Consider the following 17871-nt stretch of genomic DNA (forward strand, 5'->3'; position numbering starts at 1 on the left):
ATAAAGAATAGATGCAGACAGTCCAGGTTTGTTCAGAAGGTGACACGGGGAAAGCATGTGTGCTGCCCAGTGTGTGCCAACATGAACGCCAGGTACGAGAGAGAGGACAAGAGATCGGAAGAAGCTCTTTGTGCTGCTTGAAGGCTTGGGAACAGTTCTTTTATGGACTTTGTAAGGATGTTCATCGGGATTAATGAAGACCTGCTGCGTGTGCGATACCAGAAGGGCGATGTGGGGGTCAAGGTAGCCGAGCAGTGCCGTTGTTCCTATTGAAACGTGCAGTTTTGTTTGCACTAGAATTGCAGCCTTAACCCCCGTCACAGCAGCCCCTCGGCTCCCTGCTGATGGAAGGCGGTACTGCACACACCGGAGCGGCACTACTTCCCCGTGTCCGTACTCAGCTTTCCCTTCTCTCAGCCTCTCCTGGTAGGGGAGATGTTCCATCCCCTGGGTCAGTTTTGTGACCCTCCTCTGGACACACTCCAACAAGCTGCAATGGAGCTGTGCTTCCTCCCAAGGGGACGAGAGGAAATATAGTACAATAACGCCCCACTTGGTGCCTCGCCTTACCAGTAGCATCAGCTAGAAGGGCTTGTCCAGCTCCTCGCACCTTGCTCCCTTTCCACTGGTCACCCAGCTCAGCTCAGCAAGGTGGTTGTGATGGGGATGTGTGTACAGCCAGGCACCGGGGCAGAACAAAAGGCACTTGATCCCCACGTCCAGGCAAGGGGGCGGTGCAGCCCGTCCCCCCCTCCCACCCCCCAACCAGGGGACAGCCGAGCACTGCAACAGCATGCAGGGGCTGCTGCTGTGTGGGGGGTGGCTGCTGGCTGCCGGCTACGTGCTGGGTGGCTGTCGGCATCGCTGCTGCCCAGGCAGGAACAACTCCTGCTGGGCCACCGGTGTCCGCCGCACTCGCTGCTACTGCGACTCGTACTGTGAGCGGACAGGGGACTGCTGCCACGACTACCAGGCTGCGTGCCGCCGTGCCGGTGAGCTGTGGGGCAGGGGGAGGGCGGTGGGGCCATTCGTGCCGGTGGGGTTTTGCTGCTCTCATTAGAGGTTCCTCTGGGAGGTGATGAGCTGTGCCTGTAGGTGGGCATATCTCAAGCATCATCCCAGTTTTGCTCTGTTCAGTGAAGGATCCCACAGTGTGTTCTGCAGCTGGACATGACAGCAGCAGTGCTGTCACTGTGAGCTCCAGGGCTGATTTCTGGGACGTGGGTACCAAGGGCTGAGCCACGAGCCTGCCACCACTGCACAGGGTCAGGGGCTGCGCTGGACAATGGGCCCTGTCAGCGCTCCATAATCTCCATAGAGATTAGTGAAGTCCCAGCTCAGCTCGATGCAGAGCCTGACAATAAAGGGCTCCAGAAGCAGCACACAATGCTGTGGGGCTGAGCCATGGGGGTCCCCCTTCTCCCTGCTGTGCAGATTCTCCCCTGCTCCTGTTCATTTTTCTTCTACATTACTGACTCTCTTTTCTCTGTTCTCAGCAGTGGGCTGTGCAGTGGGGCCCTGGGGACCCTGGAGCAGCTGCAGCTCCCCATGTGGGGTGGGCAGCAAAGATCGCAGCCGCCAGGTCACTGTGCCCCCCCGACATGGAGGGGAGCCCTGCCCTGACCTCAAGCAGCGCCGTGGATGCCTGGGGGATGACCCGGCCTGTGGGGCTGCCAAAGGTAACGCAGGACCCCCTCCCAGCCCTGCACTGTAGTGGCTGTCACCACCTCACACCATTGCTGCTCTGTGCCAGGGGTGGCCAAACTGCTCCCCGATTCCTTCAGCCCAGACATCAGGGATCCCTGGCGCAGAACTGGGATGCAGCGGTCAGAGGAGCCACCTAGGTAAGTATGGGGCCATGAGCCCTTTGCACACCCTGTCCCCAACCCCATTCCCCTCCCCATCCCCTGTAAGCTCCTATAAAGAAAACACTGCAGCATCTCCCTTAACTCCAACCGAGGTTATTTTTCCCCAAACCAGTTCCCACCTCCCCATCTCCTGCAGCTTTTTCCGCCTGACGCAGGTGGCAGCTGCCTGTCGTGGGCAGCCCTGGAGCCGCCGGCTACAGCGGGACAGGCAGGTGTGTGTTGAGTGCTGGGGGGACACAGTCCATGGGCATCCCCGGTGTGATGGATACGGGGTGCAAGGAGCCAGGTAGGCAATTATGGGGGGGGATAATAGCCTTTGGGTGATGCAATGTCCCCTAAGGGCACTCCTGAGAGACATTCCATCCTCCTCCCTATTAAAACTGATAATTTAGCGTCTATGTTTTTTTACAGAAGAACAACATTTGCTGGGTTTTCCTTACAGGACGTTTTGGGTGGCCACCTCCATAGCAGGGTGCCAGGGCTCATGGGTGCGGGAGGCTCTGCAGGAGGGCTGTGCCTGTCCCCCCCCAGCATTCATCTTTGTGTAGGTGAGCAGAGCCCAGCTCCTTTAAGGGAATCTCGGCTGCTTGGTGTGGTGTGAGGAGAGCAATTAAAGCTGGCACAGAAAGCAAGGGCATGGCTGTGGTTGTTTGGGGCTGAGTGCACTCAGGCTGGGTATTAGGAAAAATCCTTCTCTGTTCATTGGAACAGGTTGGGAAGTGATGGTGTCACCATGCATGGAGGTGTTCAAGAAACATGGAGATGTGACACTTGGGGACATGGTTTATTGGGCACAATGGTGATGGATCAATGGTTGGGATCAATGGTCAGAGGGGTCTTCTCAAACCTTAACAATTCTATGAGCATATGGCACCAACATCCCTGCCACCGGTGCCTGCTTGTCCCCCCAAGCCACCCTCTGGTGACTTCACCCAGGGCCTCCACCTCTGCCATACAGCACCATGCCCACACCCCACGTTGCCCACTTTATTCAGCACCCAGCAGTCCCTGTGTGAGCCCCAAAATGTTCGATATCCCCAGGAGGAGCAGCACAGAGCTCCCAACATTGCCCCACAGCCCCTCATGTGCCCAACTCCCTGCGCAGCTTCAGGATTTCCAGGAGGAGCTTCTCCTTTTCCAGCACGATCTTCTCCTTCTGCAGCTGCAGAGTCTCCTTCTGCAGCTCCAGGATCTCGGTGTGCAGCTGCCTCTGCTTTTCTGACAGCTCCGAGGCTGCTGTGCCACCTGCACGGAGCAAGGGAAAGTGTTAAGGCTGGGAGAGGAGTGGGGATGGGTTCTGGTGGTGAGGGCAAAAGGGGAGCTATCACCAAACTGCTGCAGCATCACTGCATGGAGTGGATACAGAACCTCACTCCGGTGTTGGGATTGGGAGCCCCAGTACAGACTGGGGGCTGCTCACCGTTATCATGCGGGGGCTCTGGGGGCCCAGGGCTGCCCGTTCCCAACGATGCGGGGCTGGCCATGGCCTCGAGGCACGGCCACCCCAGCGCGGGGCTCAGCGGGCACTTGACGCGGGGCGGCTCGGGGTTGCCAGGCGGAGGACCGAGGGCTGCGCCCTGCGCTGGGGCGGCCGGTCCGTGGGTTGGCTGCAGCCTGCTCTCCGCGCCGGGCAGCGGCCTCTCCTCGGAGCCGGGGAAGCGGTGCGGAGCGGGGCCGTGCGGCAGCAGCTCGGGGGCGGCCGCGGGCAGCCCGAAGGACGGGGCGGGCGTTGGGCCGGGCTTGTTGAAGAGGGCGAAGATGTGATGGAGGAGCCGCTCCTGGGGCCGCTGTCGGAGCAGCGGGTGCTTGTCGGCTGCCAGCTCCCGGCGCGCGTCCAGCACCATGTTGTGCCACTTCTTGCGGATCTCCTCGGCCGTGCGCCGCACCACCGGGCTCAGCGCGTTGACGGCGGCCGCGATCTCCTCCCACGCGCGCTGCCGGTCCTGCGTGTTGCGGTATCGGCCGCTCTTGGGGATGAGGATGTCCTTGCGGAGGCTGAACTCCTCCAGGATGAGGAATTTCTCCTCGTCCGAGAACTTGATGCGCTTGGGCTTAGCCGCGCTCATACCGCCCTGCAGCGGGGACAGGCACCGAGGGTCCCCCCCCCTCCCAGTGCTCCCGAGTCCGCCGCCCCCGGCGCTCACCTTCCTCCGCTCCGGACCGCCGAGGGAAGCGGATGTGCCGCGTCCTGTTCCGCGCCGGGGCGGGGCCGGTACCGGGGCGGAGCAGCGGGAGCCCCGCGGAGGCCGGACGGACGCGCTGAGCCCGCAAGCTCCGGCAGTGAGAGGCTTCCACGGCGCAGCTGTTGTGAGGGTCTTTATTTGGGATAGAAACCCGGGCTGGGCACAAAACGCAGCTAAAACACCGGTACGGGTGATGTACCGATGGGTCGGAGAGCTGCCGCTGTGCCCTGCCTGTTGCTGGTGATGCTGCATCCAGGCACAAAGGGAACGGGTGGATCCTGCTACCCCTGAGTTCCACCGCCGCACCCGGAGCACCCAAAAAACGTCAGGTCGTGGCCACCAGAACCAGGACCCGACCCACGGCAGGGCTCGGTGACACCGCTCTGTGCCCACAGCCATCAACCATCCCCATGTGCTTCTCCCTGCTCCACCGGTGCAGTGCTCTGTTGGGGAGCAGGGCCCAGCCCGTGCTGTGCCAACAGCCCCTGCACCAGTGCCAGCTCCTGCTCCAGCTCCTGGGCACTACAGCCCAACCCCAGCACAGCTCCATGCTCCTCACCCAGCACCCGGAGCACATGGGCCACCAGCTGTGCCCTCACCAGCAGCACAGCCAGGGCAGCACGCAGCACGGCACAGCCCAGCTCCTTCATCCAGCAGCGCGTAGCAGGTTCTGCAAGGAGAACAAGCAAAGGTACAGTGAGCACCAGGCTCCTTGGGACCATGGGTTTCCCAGCCCAGGGCTGCCACCATACCATGGCTCCATCGCTGCTGGCAGTAGTGCAGGTCCTGCAGCGTACCAGGGCCTGCAGCCTGCAGCCAGTGCAGGGCAGAGCTGGGAGCCTTCTCCACAAGCTGCAGCAGGAAGGGCAGCAGCTGCTGTGCCAGGGCAGCTGGCTCCACAAACACATTGGGCTCATCCTCCTTGTACAGGCTGGGGGGGCTGCAGGGGAGAAATGGGCACATAAAACCTCTTAACACCCAATGCTCCCCGCCTTCCCAACCCTTACAGAGGGCTGCACTCACGTGTCAGCCTCCAGGTCCTCTACAATGGCCCTGAGGTCAGGCTGGGGTAGGTGCTGCAGCAGCGAGCCAAAGGTCTCGGGGTGATGCCCAAACTCATCCAGGAGGAGCTGCAGGAGGCTCAGCAGCCCCACATTGCCCTGCACGAAGATGCAGCCATCTCCTCCTGGCTGCCCCAGGCCATGCTGCACAAGGCTTGCAAAGCCTGCAGCTTCGTGCCGTACATCGGGGTCCTCATCTTGCAGGAGGTGAATACTCATGTTTATCACCCTGCAGGGGAAGGAAAGCATTGCCACATGCCCAGTGGGTGCTGTGTGGGAGGGAGCACACCTAGAGCTACTCAGGACCTACCGCAGTGCCATAGGGACAAGCCAGGGGCAAGAAGCCCCCCGGCATCGCCGCAGAACCTCAGTGCCTGCTGTCTGCAGGGAGCACGCAGCTGCCAGCCGCAGCACCTCGTCTGCCAGGGGTCGGCCACATGTCTCCAGCACTGTGCACCACCGCTGCACCAGCAGGGAATCCTCATCCCTGAACCTGTGTGGGGCAGAGGAAGAGGTCAGGCACAGCTCCTGGATTATGGACCACCTGGAGGTCACAGGATCCAGGCACAAAGCCCAGGGCTCTGATCCCACAGCCCTACCCCACGGTGAGCAGCAGGCTGGCAGCACATAGTGCCTGGGAGAGGAGCTCCGGGCCAGGGCGCTCTGTCTCCATCATGAGGAGCAGCATTTCCACACATGCTAAGGCAGAGCCCTGGAGCTTCTGGGAAACTCCCTGGGACCAAGCTGGGCAGTTTCTGCAAAGATGCATCAAAGCCTCAAGGTACAATCTGAGGAACTCCTTGTTCCCTCTGTCTTGCAGCACTGACTGTAAGTTCTCCTGGTCAACAATGGGAAAGAATGGACAAGGTCAGTACCCCACATCAGCAAAGCCCTCAGAAACACTGTCCTGAGCAGCACCTGAGGATGCACTGGAGCTGTGCCTCCTCCCAAGAGGTCAATGAGGGACAAGGGGGGGCCACCGTGCATTAGTGTCCCACTTTGGATCTGTGATTTTGAGCTCCACCGTACCAGCACTGTCAGACGAAGGGCCCTTTCCAGCTCCCCACATTCTGCTCTCTTCCCATCGGCCACCCAGCTCAGCACAGCAAGGTGGAAATCAGGGTGTGGATGTTGCAGAAGCGAGCAGACAGTGTGGATTCTCTTGCTGTCAGCCAGTCGGGCTGCTTCGCTGCAAGCAAAGCGGGCCATGGTCTGGTGGAGGATGGCTGCACCCACCTGGAAGAAACACAGATCTCCTCCCAGTGCTCTGCTCCTGGGCACAAGGATGGGCTTCCATCTGCCATGCCCTAAGCTTCACAGCAGGGAACAAGAGAAGTACCTGCAGCTCAGCACAGCCCGGCTCCCTGCCCAGCATGAGGCTGCCCAGCTCAGAACTGACAGCATCCCAGATGCTCTGTGTGAAGCTGGGGCTGAGGGATGCGGGCAGGAGGGTGAGCACCTGGAGGAAGGCGGCACAGACAAGAGGGCAGCGCTGGGCAGGGCTGAGCAGCCAGCCCTGGGCCTCCAGCTGCAGGGCCACGGGGTGCAAGGCCTCAGCAGGCAGCCTGTGGGGACACACATCCTCACCATGGAGCCCAGATAGAGACACCACAACCATGGGGCAACACAGGATTACTCACCCATCAGTGCCTGGGTTGGGGGCCAGCAGTGCCTGCATCTGCAGCAGGCGCCCATGCAGAGCGTTGTGTGAGTGGACTCCCCCAGGTGCAGGAAGCTGCTGGGCAAGGTGCAGGAGCAGAGCTGGTCGTTGGGGTGGTGGGACAACAGGAATCAGTGCTTTGGCAGCCATAGCTCGTATGGCATAGATGGGGCTCCCGGCCAGCTCCAGCAGTGGCTCCAGGAAGTGAGTGGAGGGGCTACGGGGTAAAAAGGAAACAGTGTGGTGACATGCTGAGGAGAGAGTATCTACTGCCAGCACTCTGCCTTACCTGCTGGGATCATTGGGGCCAGGCTGCAGCTGTGCCAGCAGTGTGAGGACAGCGTGCAATGCGGGATGCAGGTGAGGCCCCCCTGGCCTGGCTGCCTGCAGCTCGGCCAGCAGCACGGCACCCAGCTGTGGGTGCTGCCCCAGGAACGCGGGCAGGCTCAGCCCCTCCACAAGGCAACCCTCAATGCAGCTCTGCTTCTGGCCCAGCAGCCGTGTGGTGAGAGCACCTGCGGGGAGTGGGCACATCAAACATCCCTGAAGGGTAATGCCATGTTCCAGCACTGGGATCCACCCAAAAGAAGGGATGGGGATATGTCCCCATGCTGTGGTTGTGGGGTGCAGTTCTGGTTGCTATTCCCCCATGGGCACTGCTGCAGGGATTGACCTATGGTGCCAGTGTTGTTGCTAGCAAGGACAGTGGGCATGGAGCAGGGTTGGGGTTACTTACTGAAGAGCTGGATGGCCGCATTCCTCATGGCCCAGCATGGTGAGCTCAGTCCCCGCAGTGTCAGGGCCACCATTGGTGTGGCATATTGCAGCAGCGCAGTGCCCAGCCCTGCACCACGCACCAATGTCTGCAGCACGTGCAGGGCACACACCTGAAGAGAGTGTGCAGAGCTCAGCACCAGGCACTAACAGCCTCATGCTACAGTACCCAATGCAGACAGATCCCTTTGAGGGGCTCTGTGTAGACCACCCCATTCCCAAATTGGCTTTAACGGCAAAGGGATCAGTGTGCACTGCAGTCACCTGTGGGAGGTCAAGGGTTTGGTCCCAGTCCTGCGGCAGGGCCACGGTGGCCAGGTCCAGCAGCATCTGGATACAGCGGGTGAGGAGTGGACGTGCCTGGGCTGGGTTTTCCCCACTGACAATGCAGAGGAAGAGCATGGGGAAGCCAGCAGCACGGCGTGTTATCGAGCTGCTCCGGGGTCCGCTCAGTGCTTCTAACCCCTGAGAAACAAAGCCCATCCAGACCGGTGGAAACTTGCCTGGTGGAGCCTGCAGCCTCCCAGCTGCTAACAGCACTCTGCAGCATCTCCTGCTGGTGCTTCCCCCAGGGCTGGAGGATATGGAAGCTGGAGATGAGTGGAACACAAGCAAGAACAGGCACAGTACCTGGTCCAATATGGTCTGTGGGATTGCCTGCAGCTCCATGCTGGGGTGGTTCAGCAAAGCAGCACAGAACTTGGTGAAGCCCATGCTGCAGCCCTCCACTGCTCCCTAGGGCAGAGTGGTGTCAGGACTCCCTGCTCTCCACCCTCCCACAGCACCCAGGGCTGCAGGATGGATCCATAAGGGTGGGAGAGAGGCCAAGCTCACCACAAGCAGGCCATGCACTTACCCAGTGCCTGCACCGCAGCAGGATCTCTTGGAAGACTGCTGCAGCTGTCTGCAGGCTGGCAAGTGGCAGGAGGTGCTCTGCACCAGGGGATGACAGCAGCAGCTCAGCCAGGCCTCCCAGCAGCAGCCCAACTTCCTGGGGAGAGACAGAGTGTGGAGGAGGCAGCAGAGCTGCCCAATGTTGCTGTCCTATCCACACCTGCTGTGGCAGGGCTGCCCAGTAAGGACCGCTACTGCTCAGCCCATCACCACCAAGATGCTTTTGAGCACCCAGCATTTGCAGCATTTTCTCAGCCTGCTGCAAGCCTTGCTCAGCAGAAATGTTCTTTTTCCAGCTCACTGCTGGGCAGGCTTTAGGTAAGAGGCTGTGATGGGTGCTGTCAGTGCAGCCCAACACAGCTGCAGGGCTGTGAGTAGGGCCAATGCAGCTCCTGCCCAGCTGGGGACTATCAGTGCTGGGAAAGCAGCTGAGCTATATAAGAGCAGGGAGGAAAGGTTACTTTTAGAGATGGAGAGCTGTAGTCTCTGTGTTTTCTGTTTCACTTCCTGGGTAAGAGGCAAAAGCTACAGTAACCTCCAGGTAAGCACAGTGCTCCTCAGCCCCCTTCCTCAGTGAGAGTGGATGCCCAGCACCTGGGCTATGCCATGGGGAGATGCTCCTACCTTCACTGACACCCAACAGCAGGTCAGGATCAGACTGTGCTCCTCTGACAGCAGAACTGAGTCCTCATCCTCCTGTTGGCCCTTCCCCAGCATAATGAGTGAGCCAATTGCATTCCCCATGTCTGCAAATGACGGAGCGGCCACTGCAAAAGGAAACTTCATCTGAGCCTTGTGAAAGGTTGCTCCTGGCAGTATGGACTGCTGGAGCTCACAACTGAGTCCAAGGCAGCTGTAACAGAAGTGTGGGTAGCTCCCTACAGGGACTTGCTCACCTTGCTGTTCAGCTTCTGGCCCCTGCTGGCTCTGCAGAGCCCCCAGCAGCAGGGAGGTGATGTCCCTTGCAGTGCCCACTAGGCTGCTGAGCAGCTCCTGCCAGCCCTGTGCTGTCTCTGCTGTTTGCATGCAGGTGACCACCTCAGGCACTTGTAGCAGGCACCTCCGCAGGGCTGCAAGCACACCTGAACGACACCCATCCCATGTTACAGCAGGGCCTGGGGCAATCTGGGCTTCCCAAAACAGCATGTATGGCTGGAGAGTGAACACAGAGCTCCTCCAGCACACAGGTACGTACCATGCATTGGTGCTACAGCTGCTGCCTGCAGCAGGTTCTGCTGAGCTGTGGCAAGCTGGGCCTGCAGTACCCGCAGCAGGTGCTGAGTGAAGAACAGGCTGCGGTTTGTCAGCGTCTGGGCTGTGCTGGCCTCCAGGGCCAGGAGCTTCAGGGTGCTGCTGTCTGACCTGGAGCAAGAGGTGTGTGCTCATGGTGTGCAGGCCCCAGCCCTAACTTGCTCCACTGCTGCAGGGCTGTCCCAGAGCCAAAGCAACCCCTTGGGCTGCCAGGGGTTGCCCTGTCACTGCCCGTCCCACGTTCATACTTCTGCAGGATTGTCTTCATAAGCACTGCTCCGACTTCAGCCTCCTGCACGCGGGGGCTGCTGAGGGCATCGTGGGCCAGCTGGAGCAGTGCTGGGCTGAGGGTCTCAGGGAACGCTGCAGGGAAGTAGCGGATGAGCAGCTCCGAGGCCATGTCCCTGATCTGCCGGAGGAGGAGGAGAGGTGAGAATGGAGATGTGAGTGGGGGGAGTAGGGCAGCAGGTGGCACCCACCTCATTAGTGCTGTCCTGCAGGCAGCCCAGCAGTGCCAGCAGGTTGGGCTGGGAAAAGAAGTCCCAGCAGCTGCTCTGCCTGGCGTGGCCCAACAGGGTGGCCATGGTCCCTGCAGGGATGGGGATGAAGATGGTGGAACAGGGCAGAGGAGCAGCCCGAGAGCACAGGGATGGTCTGGTGTGGGTGTCCCTACTCACGCGGGGGCTGCCCTTTCTTCCTCTCAGGGCTCCAGGTGTCTGTGCAGGTCTCCAGAATGGCAGTCAGCAGGAGCAGAGCCGTCTTCTTCCTCTGGTAGTTGGCCCAGGGGGTGAGTGAGGACATACAAAGCTGCAGCAGCCACTCCACAAAGTCTGCAAAGGGAGAACCCAGCACCATAGCCACCTGCCTGCCATGCCCCCGGGGCTGTGTGTAAGTACTATGGTGGCCGCTCACCTACAGCCTGTGCCGGCTGTCCCACTCCCTTGCTCCTCAGCTCCCTGGGGTCCTTCCCCCGCAGCCGTGCCAGCGCACCGTCCCGCAGCCGTCCCAGCACCTTCTTGAGGGCTGCCTGCAGCAGCTGCCGAAAGGCAGAGCTGTGACAGTTGAGGTTGAGGGGCAGGAACTCCCGCAGCAGCTGCTCCTCGATGCCTGCCAAGCTGTGCCCGGGGCTGCTGCACAACAGTCCCAGTGCTGCCAGCCGCACTCCATCCTCACGGGCACTCAGGCAGGACCGCAGCCGTGCTACCTCCTCAGCCTGCAGCGCTATGACCCCACATGTGCTCCTCTGCACCCTCAGCAGTGACACCCAGGCTCGCAGTGCGGCTGTGTCTGCACCATCGAACTGGGCGGCCAGCAGCGTGCCAGCAGCCGGGAGCTGCCGCAGCGTCCAGGGCAGGAGGTGGTTGGCAGCGTTGCTGTGCAGGATGGGCAGGGGTGAGCGGAGCGCCTGGCTGAGGAGTGGCAACCAGCGCTGTGCCCAGAGCTCAGCCTGCACATCACCCTGCCCCTGGGAGCACTGCTGCCGCACCAGGGCCCTGTACAGCTCGGTGGCCATGGGGCACAGGTGGTTGGTGGCCAGACAGCTCAGGAGTTGTTGTGGCAGCATGGGACAGGCATCCAGCACCTGTGGGAAAGGCCATGAGCACCCAATGAGTCAGCTCCACTCACTGCACCACCAACAGGGATGCAAGCTTGCCATCCCCTACCTGCTGGCTGCCCACATAGGGGACAATGGCACACAGGGGCACGTATCTGGCCTTGATCTGCCACGGCATTGAGACTGCCCTCTGCAGCATCTGTTGATAGAGGGGTCTCTCCTGGTCCTCAAAGTGTTGGCACTCCAGGTGGTAGATCTCCAGCAGGAGTTTGAAGGAGCTCTGGATGATCTCGGATACACCCTCCACCTGCAGGAGGATATAAACTGAGGTTGGTATGGTTCCCCTTCCTTAATTCCTGCTTTAGAAGAGACCCTGTGGCCATGGACTTCTAGATGGCAACCATGGGTTAGGGAGATGGGAATTGCAAGAGATGAGTCATCTCATTGCAACAGTGTTGGGGGTGCCACCTGCAGCCTTACCGGGGCCTCGGCGTTGTCCCATAACAGCTGGGTGAGCTCCTGCAGCAGCTTGGCATCCTCAGCCAGGAGGCGGCTGCCCCGCAGGTGCCAGAGCTCAGGCAGGTTCTCCTGGACACGCTGCAGCCACAGCAGCAGGACTGAAAGCAGACAGCCCCAGTGCTGAGCCCAGCTGGTCTGTGGGGCTCAGGGAGCCATCAGTCCACACAGAAACAAAGCAGCCCATGAAGGAAGGCATTCTGTGGGCAGGAGCAGCACTGACAGCCCCACCAGCAGGTTTGTCTCCTACCTTGGAAGCAGTGGTAGTGGCAGTCCTTCTGCTCCTTGCTCAGGGTGCACACAGTGGGGAAGAGCACGTCCAGCAGCAAGCAGGCCTGCAGGAGCACAGTGGTCAGCAAGCAGAGAGATGGGGACTTCCAGGGAGAAAAAAACCTCAGTACAGATCAGGAGAGAATTTGGTATCCATGTGAGCTTTCTGTGCCTGCCCAGCAGCCCTCAGGTCTGGGAGAGCAGCTCAGCTTTTGCCGTGTGATGCAGAGCAGATGCTATGTTAGGAATGACTTTACCCCAGACTCTTACTGCTGGGTGAGGGGCTCTGACCCTGGAGTAAGCCCTCCTACCTGGCAGGTGCTGCCCTCCAGCTGGAAGCAGAGGATGTCTGAGTGGCAGCATGTCAGCAGCCCCCTGCTCAGCGCCAGCCTCTCCAGCCCATCTGACTCTGGGATGCTGTGAGCCTTCACTGTCAGCTCCCCAACTCTCAGCTCCCCTGCACCTGCTGGGAAATGGCTGCGTTAAATGGGACAGAGACCCAAACCCCACTATCCATCCACTTGGTGGCCCCTGAGAGTAGACACAGCAGCAGAACTCTGACTGACGGTGAGCGTCCTGTCCCCTTTCAGTTCCTTTGGTGAGGCTCTTCCCAGTGCTGGCGTAGCACACACCTCTGTTCATGAGCTGGAAGAGGGTGAGTGCAGCGCTGGCCCCGCTCTCAGGCTGTGGGGCTGTGTTCAGCAGCATGCTGAGCGCTGTGCCTACCAGCAGTCGCACATCCTTGTTCAGGGCCTGGATACAGGAAACAAATGCACATCTCTAGCCTCTATGCATTATGTGGGCAACTACAGAGCATCCTTCTGATGCTGTAATGTTCCACTGGGGACATGAAAAGCAGCATTGGAGGGCAGTGCTGCCGATACAGTAGCAGGACTGCACATACCTTCCCTGCCACTGCCTCCAGCAGCAGCCCCAGGATGCGCTGCAGGGCTTCATTCTTTGCTGCTGCACTCCACACCAGTGGGGCTACATCCTTTGGCAGCGTTTGGAAGAGCTGGAGGCAGGCCTGGAGGAATGGAAAGGATGGTGAGGATGGCCTCCAGCACTGCACACCTCCAAAGACCACGCGTGGTTCCGCAATTCAGGCTCCAACCTTGACAGCCAGGCAGCCCCAGGTGCCACTTGGTGCTGGTTGTCCCTGCAACACGTAGCCCAGGGTGTGAGCCAGGCGCTGCAGCAGCAAGGCCATGTTCTGCTGCCAGTGGTGCCGGCCCAGTCTGCTCTTCTCTATGAACATGCACACTGCAGGCAGGGGGACAGTGTCATCTCTGACCCTCCCAGGGATGGGGAAGGGGTCAAAGAGTAGCAACTGACCTGCTTGAAGGTCCTCAGGGGACAGCACCTGGGGGGCAGAGAGAGGCACCCTTCACACCCCACACAATGTACATATGGGGGAAAATCTCTTCCAAAGCTCCCGTAACCAGCTCCCTTCCATTATGCCCCCAAAGGCAGGGGACTCAGGGCATGGTGGCACCTCCATGCCAGCTGTTCTCACCTCTCCATGCGATGCCAGCCCGGCCAGCAGCGCGCCCACCTCCTGCTCCAGCAAAACCTCCTTACCCACAGCCAGCTGGGTCACAATCTGCTGAGAGACCCCCCTTAGCTCCAGCAGCAGCACAAGGATCACTTATAGGGGAGCATTACAAACCTGTTCCAGCTTCTGGAAGGCACTGGAGCTGCCTGCAGCCTCCAGCTGGAAGGCCAGGACACAGCGCAGCAGCGGCCGCACCTCCATCTCACCCAGCACCTTCAGCTCCTCGCTCAGTGTCTGTACCAGCTGCACAGCATCCTCCAGCTGCTTATCCCGGCACCGCTTGGCTGTGCTCCTGCAATGGGATGGGGACAACGTGGGGTGCAGCGTTCTGATGTAGCATGGGAGCACCTTGATGCCTCCCTTCCCCCCGTAGCTCCATACCCCAACCCTCACCCCATCCACCCGGCCCCACTCACCCCATGAACTGCTGCAGGCATCGCACACAGCGCAGCACGGCGGGGTTCGTCCCGCACCGCCCCGCATACAACGCAGCGCAGGCCCGAGCCTCCCGCTCCGCACCCATGGCGGACAGGCGGACACGCACCGCAGCGCCCCATAGCGGTGAGCGCTCAAACTGCAACCCCCGCCTGCATAGAGCGAGGGGGGGGGTTGTCCCGTTTCACCCATTTCAAACCCTATAAATTCACTTTTGACAAGCGAACGGCTAAAGCAGATTAACCTTTTATTTATTTATTTATTTATTTGCTAATCTTCTATAATGGCTTTGGAATCTCCTTAAGCAATAAGGAAATGATAAGAGCCTGTTTCTTTTCTTCTTATCTATATCTATATTGTCCTCCCTTGTCTGCATCTTTTTCCTTCTTGTTTTATTTTCCTTTCCTTTTTTTCTAATACGAAATGGCCCCAGCGATCCTATCGCCGTAAACACAACATTGGTAATCCCTTCCTTTATTCGCCTCCAGTAACAGGGAGCAGAGAGGTGTCTGCAGATCAGGATTGATTACAGCAGGTATCAAAAGTCTCCTTTGTAAGATCTGGATCCTAAATCCCGTAATTCTTTGATAAAAGAAGCATTACGGGTCCATTTTCTGAACTGAAAGGTACGGCAGAAATGGGAAAAAAAAAGCAATCAGCAGAGGCACTAATAGGCTGCGTGAGTGTGGGGGGAGGCAGGGATGGGCAGGGAGCGGGGAAAGGCCCTTTGTGAAGGATGGGGAATGGGGATTAAACTGCTTCAGCCATACGATTAGTGCAGCTGAGAGCAGAATGAGCCTGGTTTAGGAAACAGGACCTGGCCCCACACTGTCCTCATGCCAGGGCTGGGAGCAGGGGGCCATCAGCAGCAGGATACAATGGACTTTTCCCTTTGTATTGAATGGTTCTAATTTATGTTACAGATTCAACAGCCAAAGGAGAAGCTATAGAGAGATGGAAGAAAAACTACTGATATTTGATGTGCGGGAGGTTCACAGCTCTCACTCCTGTGTCAATGGCACCACACCGCCCTGCCCACACTCACTGAGCAGAACCATTCACCAGGTGGGTTTCCTGCATCTTACTTTTGACCTTGGTTTGCACAGCTCTGAGGGCAAGAAACCTCGGGTTTAAGCAACCTGAGCTCAGGCCTCTCCTTCAAGGCTGTGTCCCCAGGCTGCTCATCTTGTTAGGCTCAGTGCATGCACCCATCCCTTCCATGGTGATTCCCAGACAGTGTTCACTCCTGGGTACCAAGTCCCACAGAGATGTGCCACTCAACTGTACCACCAACATGCTGTGAGAGACCATCATCTCATTTATTAAGGAACCTGAATCCCTACAGAGAGTGTGCTAGATGTAAAACATCAGTATCACTGTTCTGATTATGGCAGTGGAGGTGCAGGAAAGAAGAAAGAGGGCAATACAATTTCTCTGCTTTCTGCAGAAAATAAGTCAACTTTTGCAGAGAGTTCTGGTGCAGGCAAAGGCTGTGCTCTCATTATAAATAACTTCTTATTAAGCTGAGCTCTCTTCTCTCTCATATTGTATGATATGACAGCTCTCTTTTGATGGGAAAGCTTTCATTTGGCCAGAGAAAGGGATAATTTGCTTCTTGTAAGGAGTTAATCCTCCAGTCCATTTCTGTGCTGGGGATGGCTGTCCTCCCCCTGCCCTGCACCCGAGGCTCCAGCACAATGGAGATCATAACCACCTCAAATCTACACCTGAGATGGAGAAATCAGATTTCCTTCTTGAGTCATTTTTGTGGGATTAGCTAAATCTTAGATCCACACTAACCCTTCACAAAGCCGCCAAGATTAGTTAGAATTTATTTTATTCACAAGGGGGTTTATGGTTTTCTTTCCAAAGGGATTATATGTCTCTCTCTATATATAGGGTGGCTTTAGGCATAAAGCAGCCAGGTTAGAGGGAGGAAAAGTGCGTGTGTGTATAAAATAAAAACTCTGCTGCCAGAATGACCATCACTTGAAGCTCTGGGGCAAGGCAGGGATTCTGGGCAGCCTCACTGCTCTGCTTTCAGGGCTCCATAACACTGCCAGACCCTGCAGAGAGCAGACCCTGCTCAGTGTGAGCTTCTACCACCACTGGCCCAGCCAAGGATGTCTGCAGAGCCCACACTGAATGCCAACTCAGGCAGGACAGCTGTGCAGTGCTCGTTCAGCATTGAGAACATCCTCGCCAGCCCAGCAGAGAGGACCCCTCAGGTTCTGGTCCCACTCTGCCTCCGGAGCATCCTGGACTGTGCTCCTAAGGGGCTGTGTGAGCTGGAGGGCATTGCCCTGCAGGAGGAGGAGGAGGAAGAGGAGGAAGAGCTGGAAGCTGTGGCTTGTAGCTGCTGCTGCTGCTCCCATACGGGCACACGACCTCTGCAGGACCCTCCAGGTTGGCTGGGTGAGTGACTGGGGTTCTGTGTGGTAAAGTTTGTGTGCTGGGTGACAGTGCTCTAGTGAGGAGCTGCTGGGTCTGCTGTTAGCAGGGATTCTGAGAGCTGGCACCTTCACCAGGGTGTTAAATCAGCAGGTGCTCCTTGTTACCGAGCATGGCTGGATTATGGTAAAGCGCACAGGGTGGCACTTCAGGGTGGGAGCTCTGCACAGTATGGGCCCCATGGTTATGCTGACAGTGCTCCTTTGCACCACCTGCTCTTGGGAACCTCGCTTGTCCTTTCAGGGAAAGGTGGGAGTTTTTTTTACTCCATCTAGCAAAATGGATGCATTTAACAAAAGAAAATAAAAGAAAAAAATAGAAAGCCTTAATCTGTGGTTCAAAAGCATCCTGAAAGCTCTTTCACCCATACAAGCTGCACTCCATCCACACAATGAGTGCGGATGCAGACAGCGCTTGATGCCACTGTATTTCAGCTGCATGGAGCTGACTGTCCCACTCCTTACAGACAGCCGCTTCCCTTGGCCCATGCGACTGCTCCACTCGGCTGTCAGAGGCTGCAAGAGCCCCCAGGGCAGCCCCAGGGAGCTGCAGAACTTCCAGCACATCCAGCGTCGGACACGTCGCCATCGCACCATATTCACCGAGGAGCAGCTGCAGGCCCTGGAAACACTTTTCCACCAGAATCAATACCCGGACGTCATCACCAGGGAGCATTTGGCCAACCGCATCCACCTGAAGGAGGAGAGGGTGGAGGTGAGGTGATGGGAGAAGCTTCTCCCCACTTCTCACTCCAAGAGAACACAAACTGGGGCACGGGACTGTCTTTCTGGGGAGCTGTAGACCCACAGTCCATAGTCTCATTGTAAAAAAACATTCTTGGTATTTTGGGTATTTGATAACATGTAGATGAGATGTCAGGGGGATTTTTGTCACTGAGAAAGCAGTGAGGCCCAGGCAAAGGCTGCCCAGAGTGGTTGTGGATACCCCCATCACTGGAGGTGTTCAAGGCCAGGCTGGATGGGGCTGTGGGCAGCCTGATTTAATGGTGGCAGCCCTGCCTGCAGCTGGTGGGTTGGAACTAGATGATCTTTGATGTCCTACCAGGTCTTCCTATGGTCCTATGGTATCCTATTGCTGCTCTGCACAGCCCAAGGGTACACCTACCCAGCCAACATAACACAGACATATAACATTCATAAAAGACATAACGTTCTTTTCTCCTTTTACACTCTCCAGGTCTGGTTTAAGAACCGTCGAGCCAAGTGGAGGCATCAGAAGAGAGCGTCTGCCTCGGCGCTGGTCCTGCAGGGCAGCACGGAGCCACCAAAGGAGAGCTGCTAACAGCCCTGAGGGGGGGAGCAGAGGGGGCTGGGGCTTCTGCGGTTCAGAGAGTGGGATGGGGGATTCAGAGTGGGATGGGGGATTCAGAGTGGGATG

At 58.3% G+C, this 17871-nt stretch overlaps 4 protein-coding genes across 23 annotated transcripts; 2 read left to right on the plus strand and 2 right to left on the minus strand.

Moving 5' to 3' along the window:
- Positions 1 to 720: 720 nt before the first annotated feature.
- LOC107321482 (somatomedin-B and thrombospondin type-1 domain-containing protein-like) lies at positions 721 to 2500 on the plus strand. Of its 15 annotated transcripts, none has more exons than XR_014949147.1 (5): positions 721 to 992; positions 1500 to 1679; positions 1785 to 1844; positions 1981 to 2154; positions 2280 to 2500. XR_014949147.1 is itself a non-coding variant. In XM_085556019.1 (5 exons), the coding sequence occupies exons 1-5, from the start codon at positions 794 to 796 to the stop codon at positions 2467 to 2469; spliced, it is 834 nt and encodes a 277-aa protein (XP_085412145.1). In that variant the 5' UTR covers positions 728 to 793; the 3' UTR covers positions 2470 to 2500. The 15 variants fall into 15 exon arrangements, 10 of the variants coding, with proteins under 10 accessions (XP_085412145.1, XP_085412150.1, XP_085412146.1 ...); XR_014949144.1 differs by having other exon boundaries at positions 728 to 992; positions 1497 to 1679; positions 2024 to 2154; XM_085556019.1 differs by having other exon boundaries at positions 728 to 992; positions 1754 to 1844.
- A 133-nt stretch (positions 2501 to 2633) lies between these two features.
- Positions 2634 to 4030, minus strand: LOC146759660 (uncharacterized). Its single transcript, XM_085556017.1, has 2 exons — positions 3289 to 4030; positions 2634 to 3113 (listed from the first exon to the last, which is right to left on the minus strand). Exons 1-2 carry the CDS (start codon positions 3932 to 3934, stop codon positions 2950 to 2952), a joined length of 810 nt encoding a protein of 269 aa, XP_085412143.1. The 5' UTR covers positions 3935 to 4030; the 3' UTR covers positions 2634 to 2949.
- Positions 4031 to 4171: 141 nt separating this feature from the next.
- On the minus strand, positions 4172 to 14156 carry LOC107321480 (tRNA (32-2'-O)-methyltransferase regulator THADA-like). 6 transcript variants are annotated; one of them, XR_014949142.1, is made up of 31 exons: positions 14004 to 14156; positions 13702 to 13879; positions 13549 to 13635; positions 13368 to 13395; positions 13147 to 13295; positions 12937 to 13059; positions 12599 to 12785; positions 12344 to 12495; positions 12013 to 12097; positions 11727 to 11863; positions 11356 to 11553; positions 10604 to 11273; positions 10369 to 10521; positions 10171 to 10280; positions 9940 to 10100; positions 9636 to 9802; positions 9337 to 9522; positions 9065 to 9207; positions 8403 to 8537; positions 8177 to 8281; positions 7811 to 8011; positions 7509 to 7659; positions 7062 to 7287; positions 6753 to 6989; positions 6452 to 6677; positions 6142 to 6348; positions 5712 to 5867; positions 5423 to 5605; positions 5075 to 5341; positions 4804 to 4991; positions 4172 to 4721 (listed from the first exon to the last, which is right to left on the minus strand). XR_014949142.1 is itself a non-coding variant. In XM_085556012.1 (31 exons), exons 1-31 carry the CDS (start codon positions 14108 to 14110, stop codon positions 4450 to 4452), a joined length of 5592 nt encoding a protein of 1863 aa, XP_085412138.1. In that variant the 5' UTR covers positions 14111 to 14156; the 3' UTR covers positions 4172 to 4449. The 6 variants fall into 6 exon arrangements, 4 of the variants coding, with proteins under 4 accessions (XP_085412138.1, XP_085412137.1, XP_085412136.1 ...); XR_014949141.1 differs by having other exon boundaries at positions 12344 to 12498; XM_085556012.1 differs by having other exon boundaries at positions 5712 to 5950; positions 12665 to 12785.
- A 1882-nt stretch (positions 14157 to 16038) lies between these two features.
- GSC2 (goosecoid homeobox 2) lies at positions 16039 to 17835 on the plus strand. The gene is made up of 3 exons (XM_015877890.3): positions 16039 to 16437; positions 16940 to 17187; positions 17671 to 17835. The coding sequence occupies exons 1-3, from the start codon at positions 16146 to 16148 to the stop codon at positions 17773 to 17775; spliced, it is 645 nt and encodes a 214-aa protein (XP_015733376.2). The 5' UTR covers positions 16039 to 16145; the 3' UTR covers positions 17776 to 17835.
- The last annotated feature ends 36 nt before the right edge of the window (positions 17836 to 17871 follow it).

The sequence above is a fragment of the Coturnix japonica genome, chromosome 9 (assembly GCF_054131305.1).
Source record: "Coturnix japonica strain WE chromosome 9, WE-NBRP24, whole genome shotgun sequence".
NCBI classification, from domain to species: domain Eukaryota; kingdom Metazoa; phylum Chordata; class Aves; order Galliformes; family Phasianidae; genus Coturnix; species Coturnix japonica.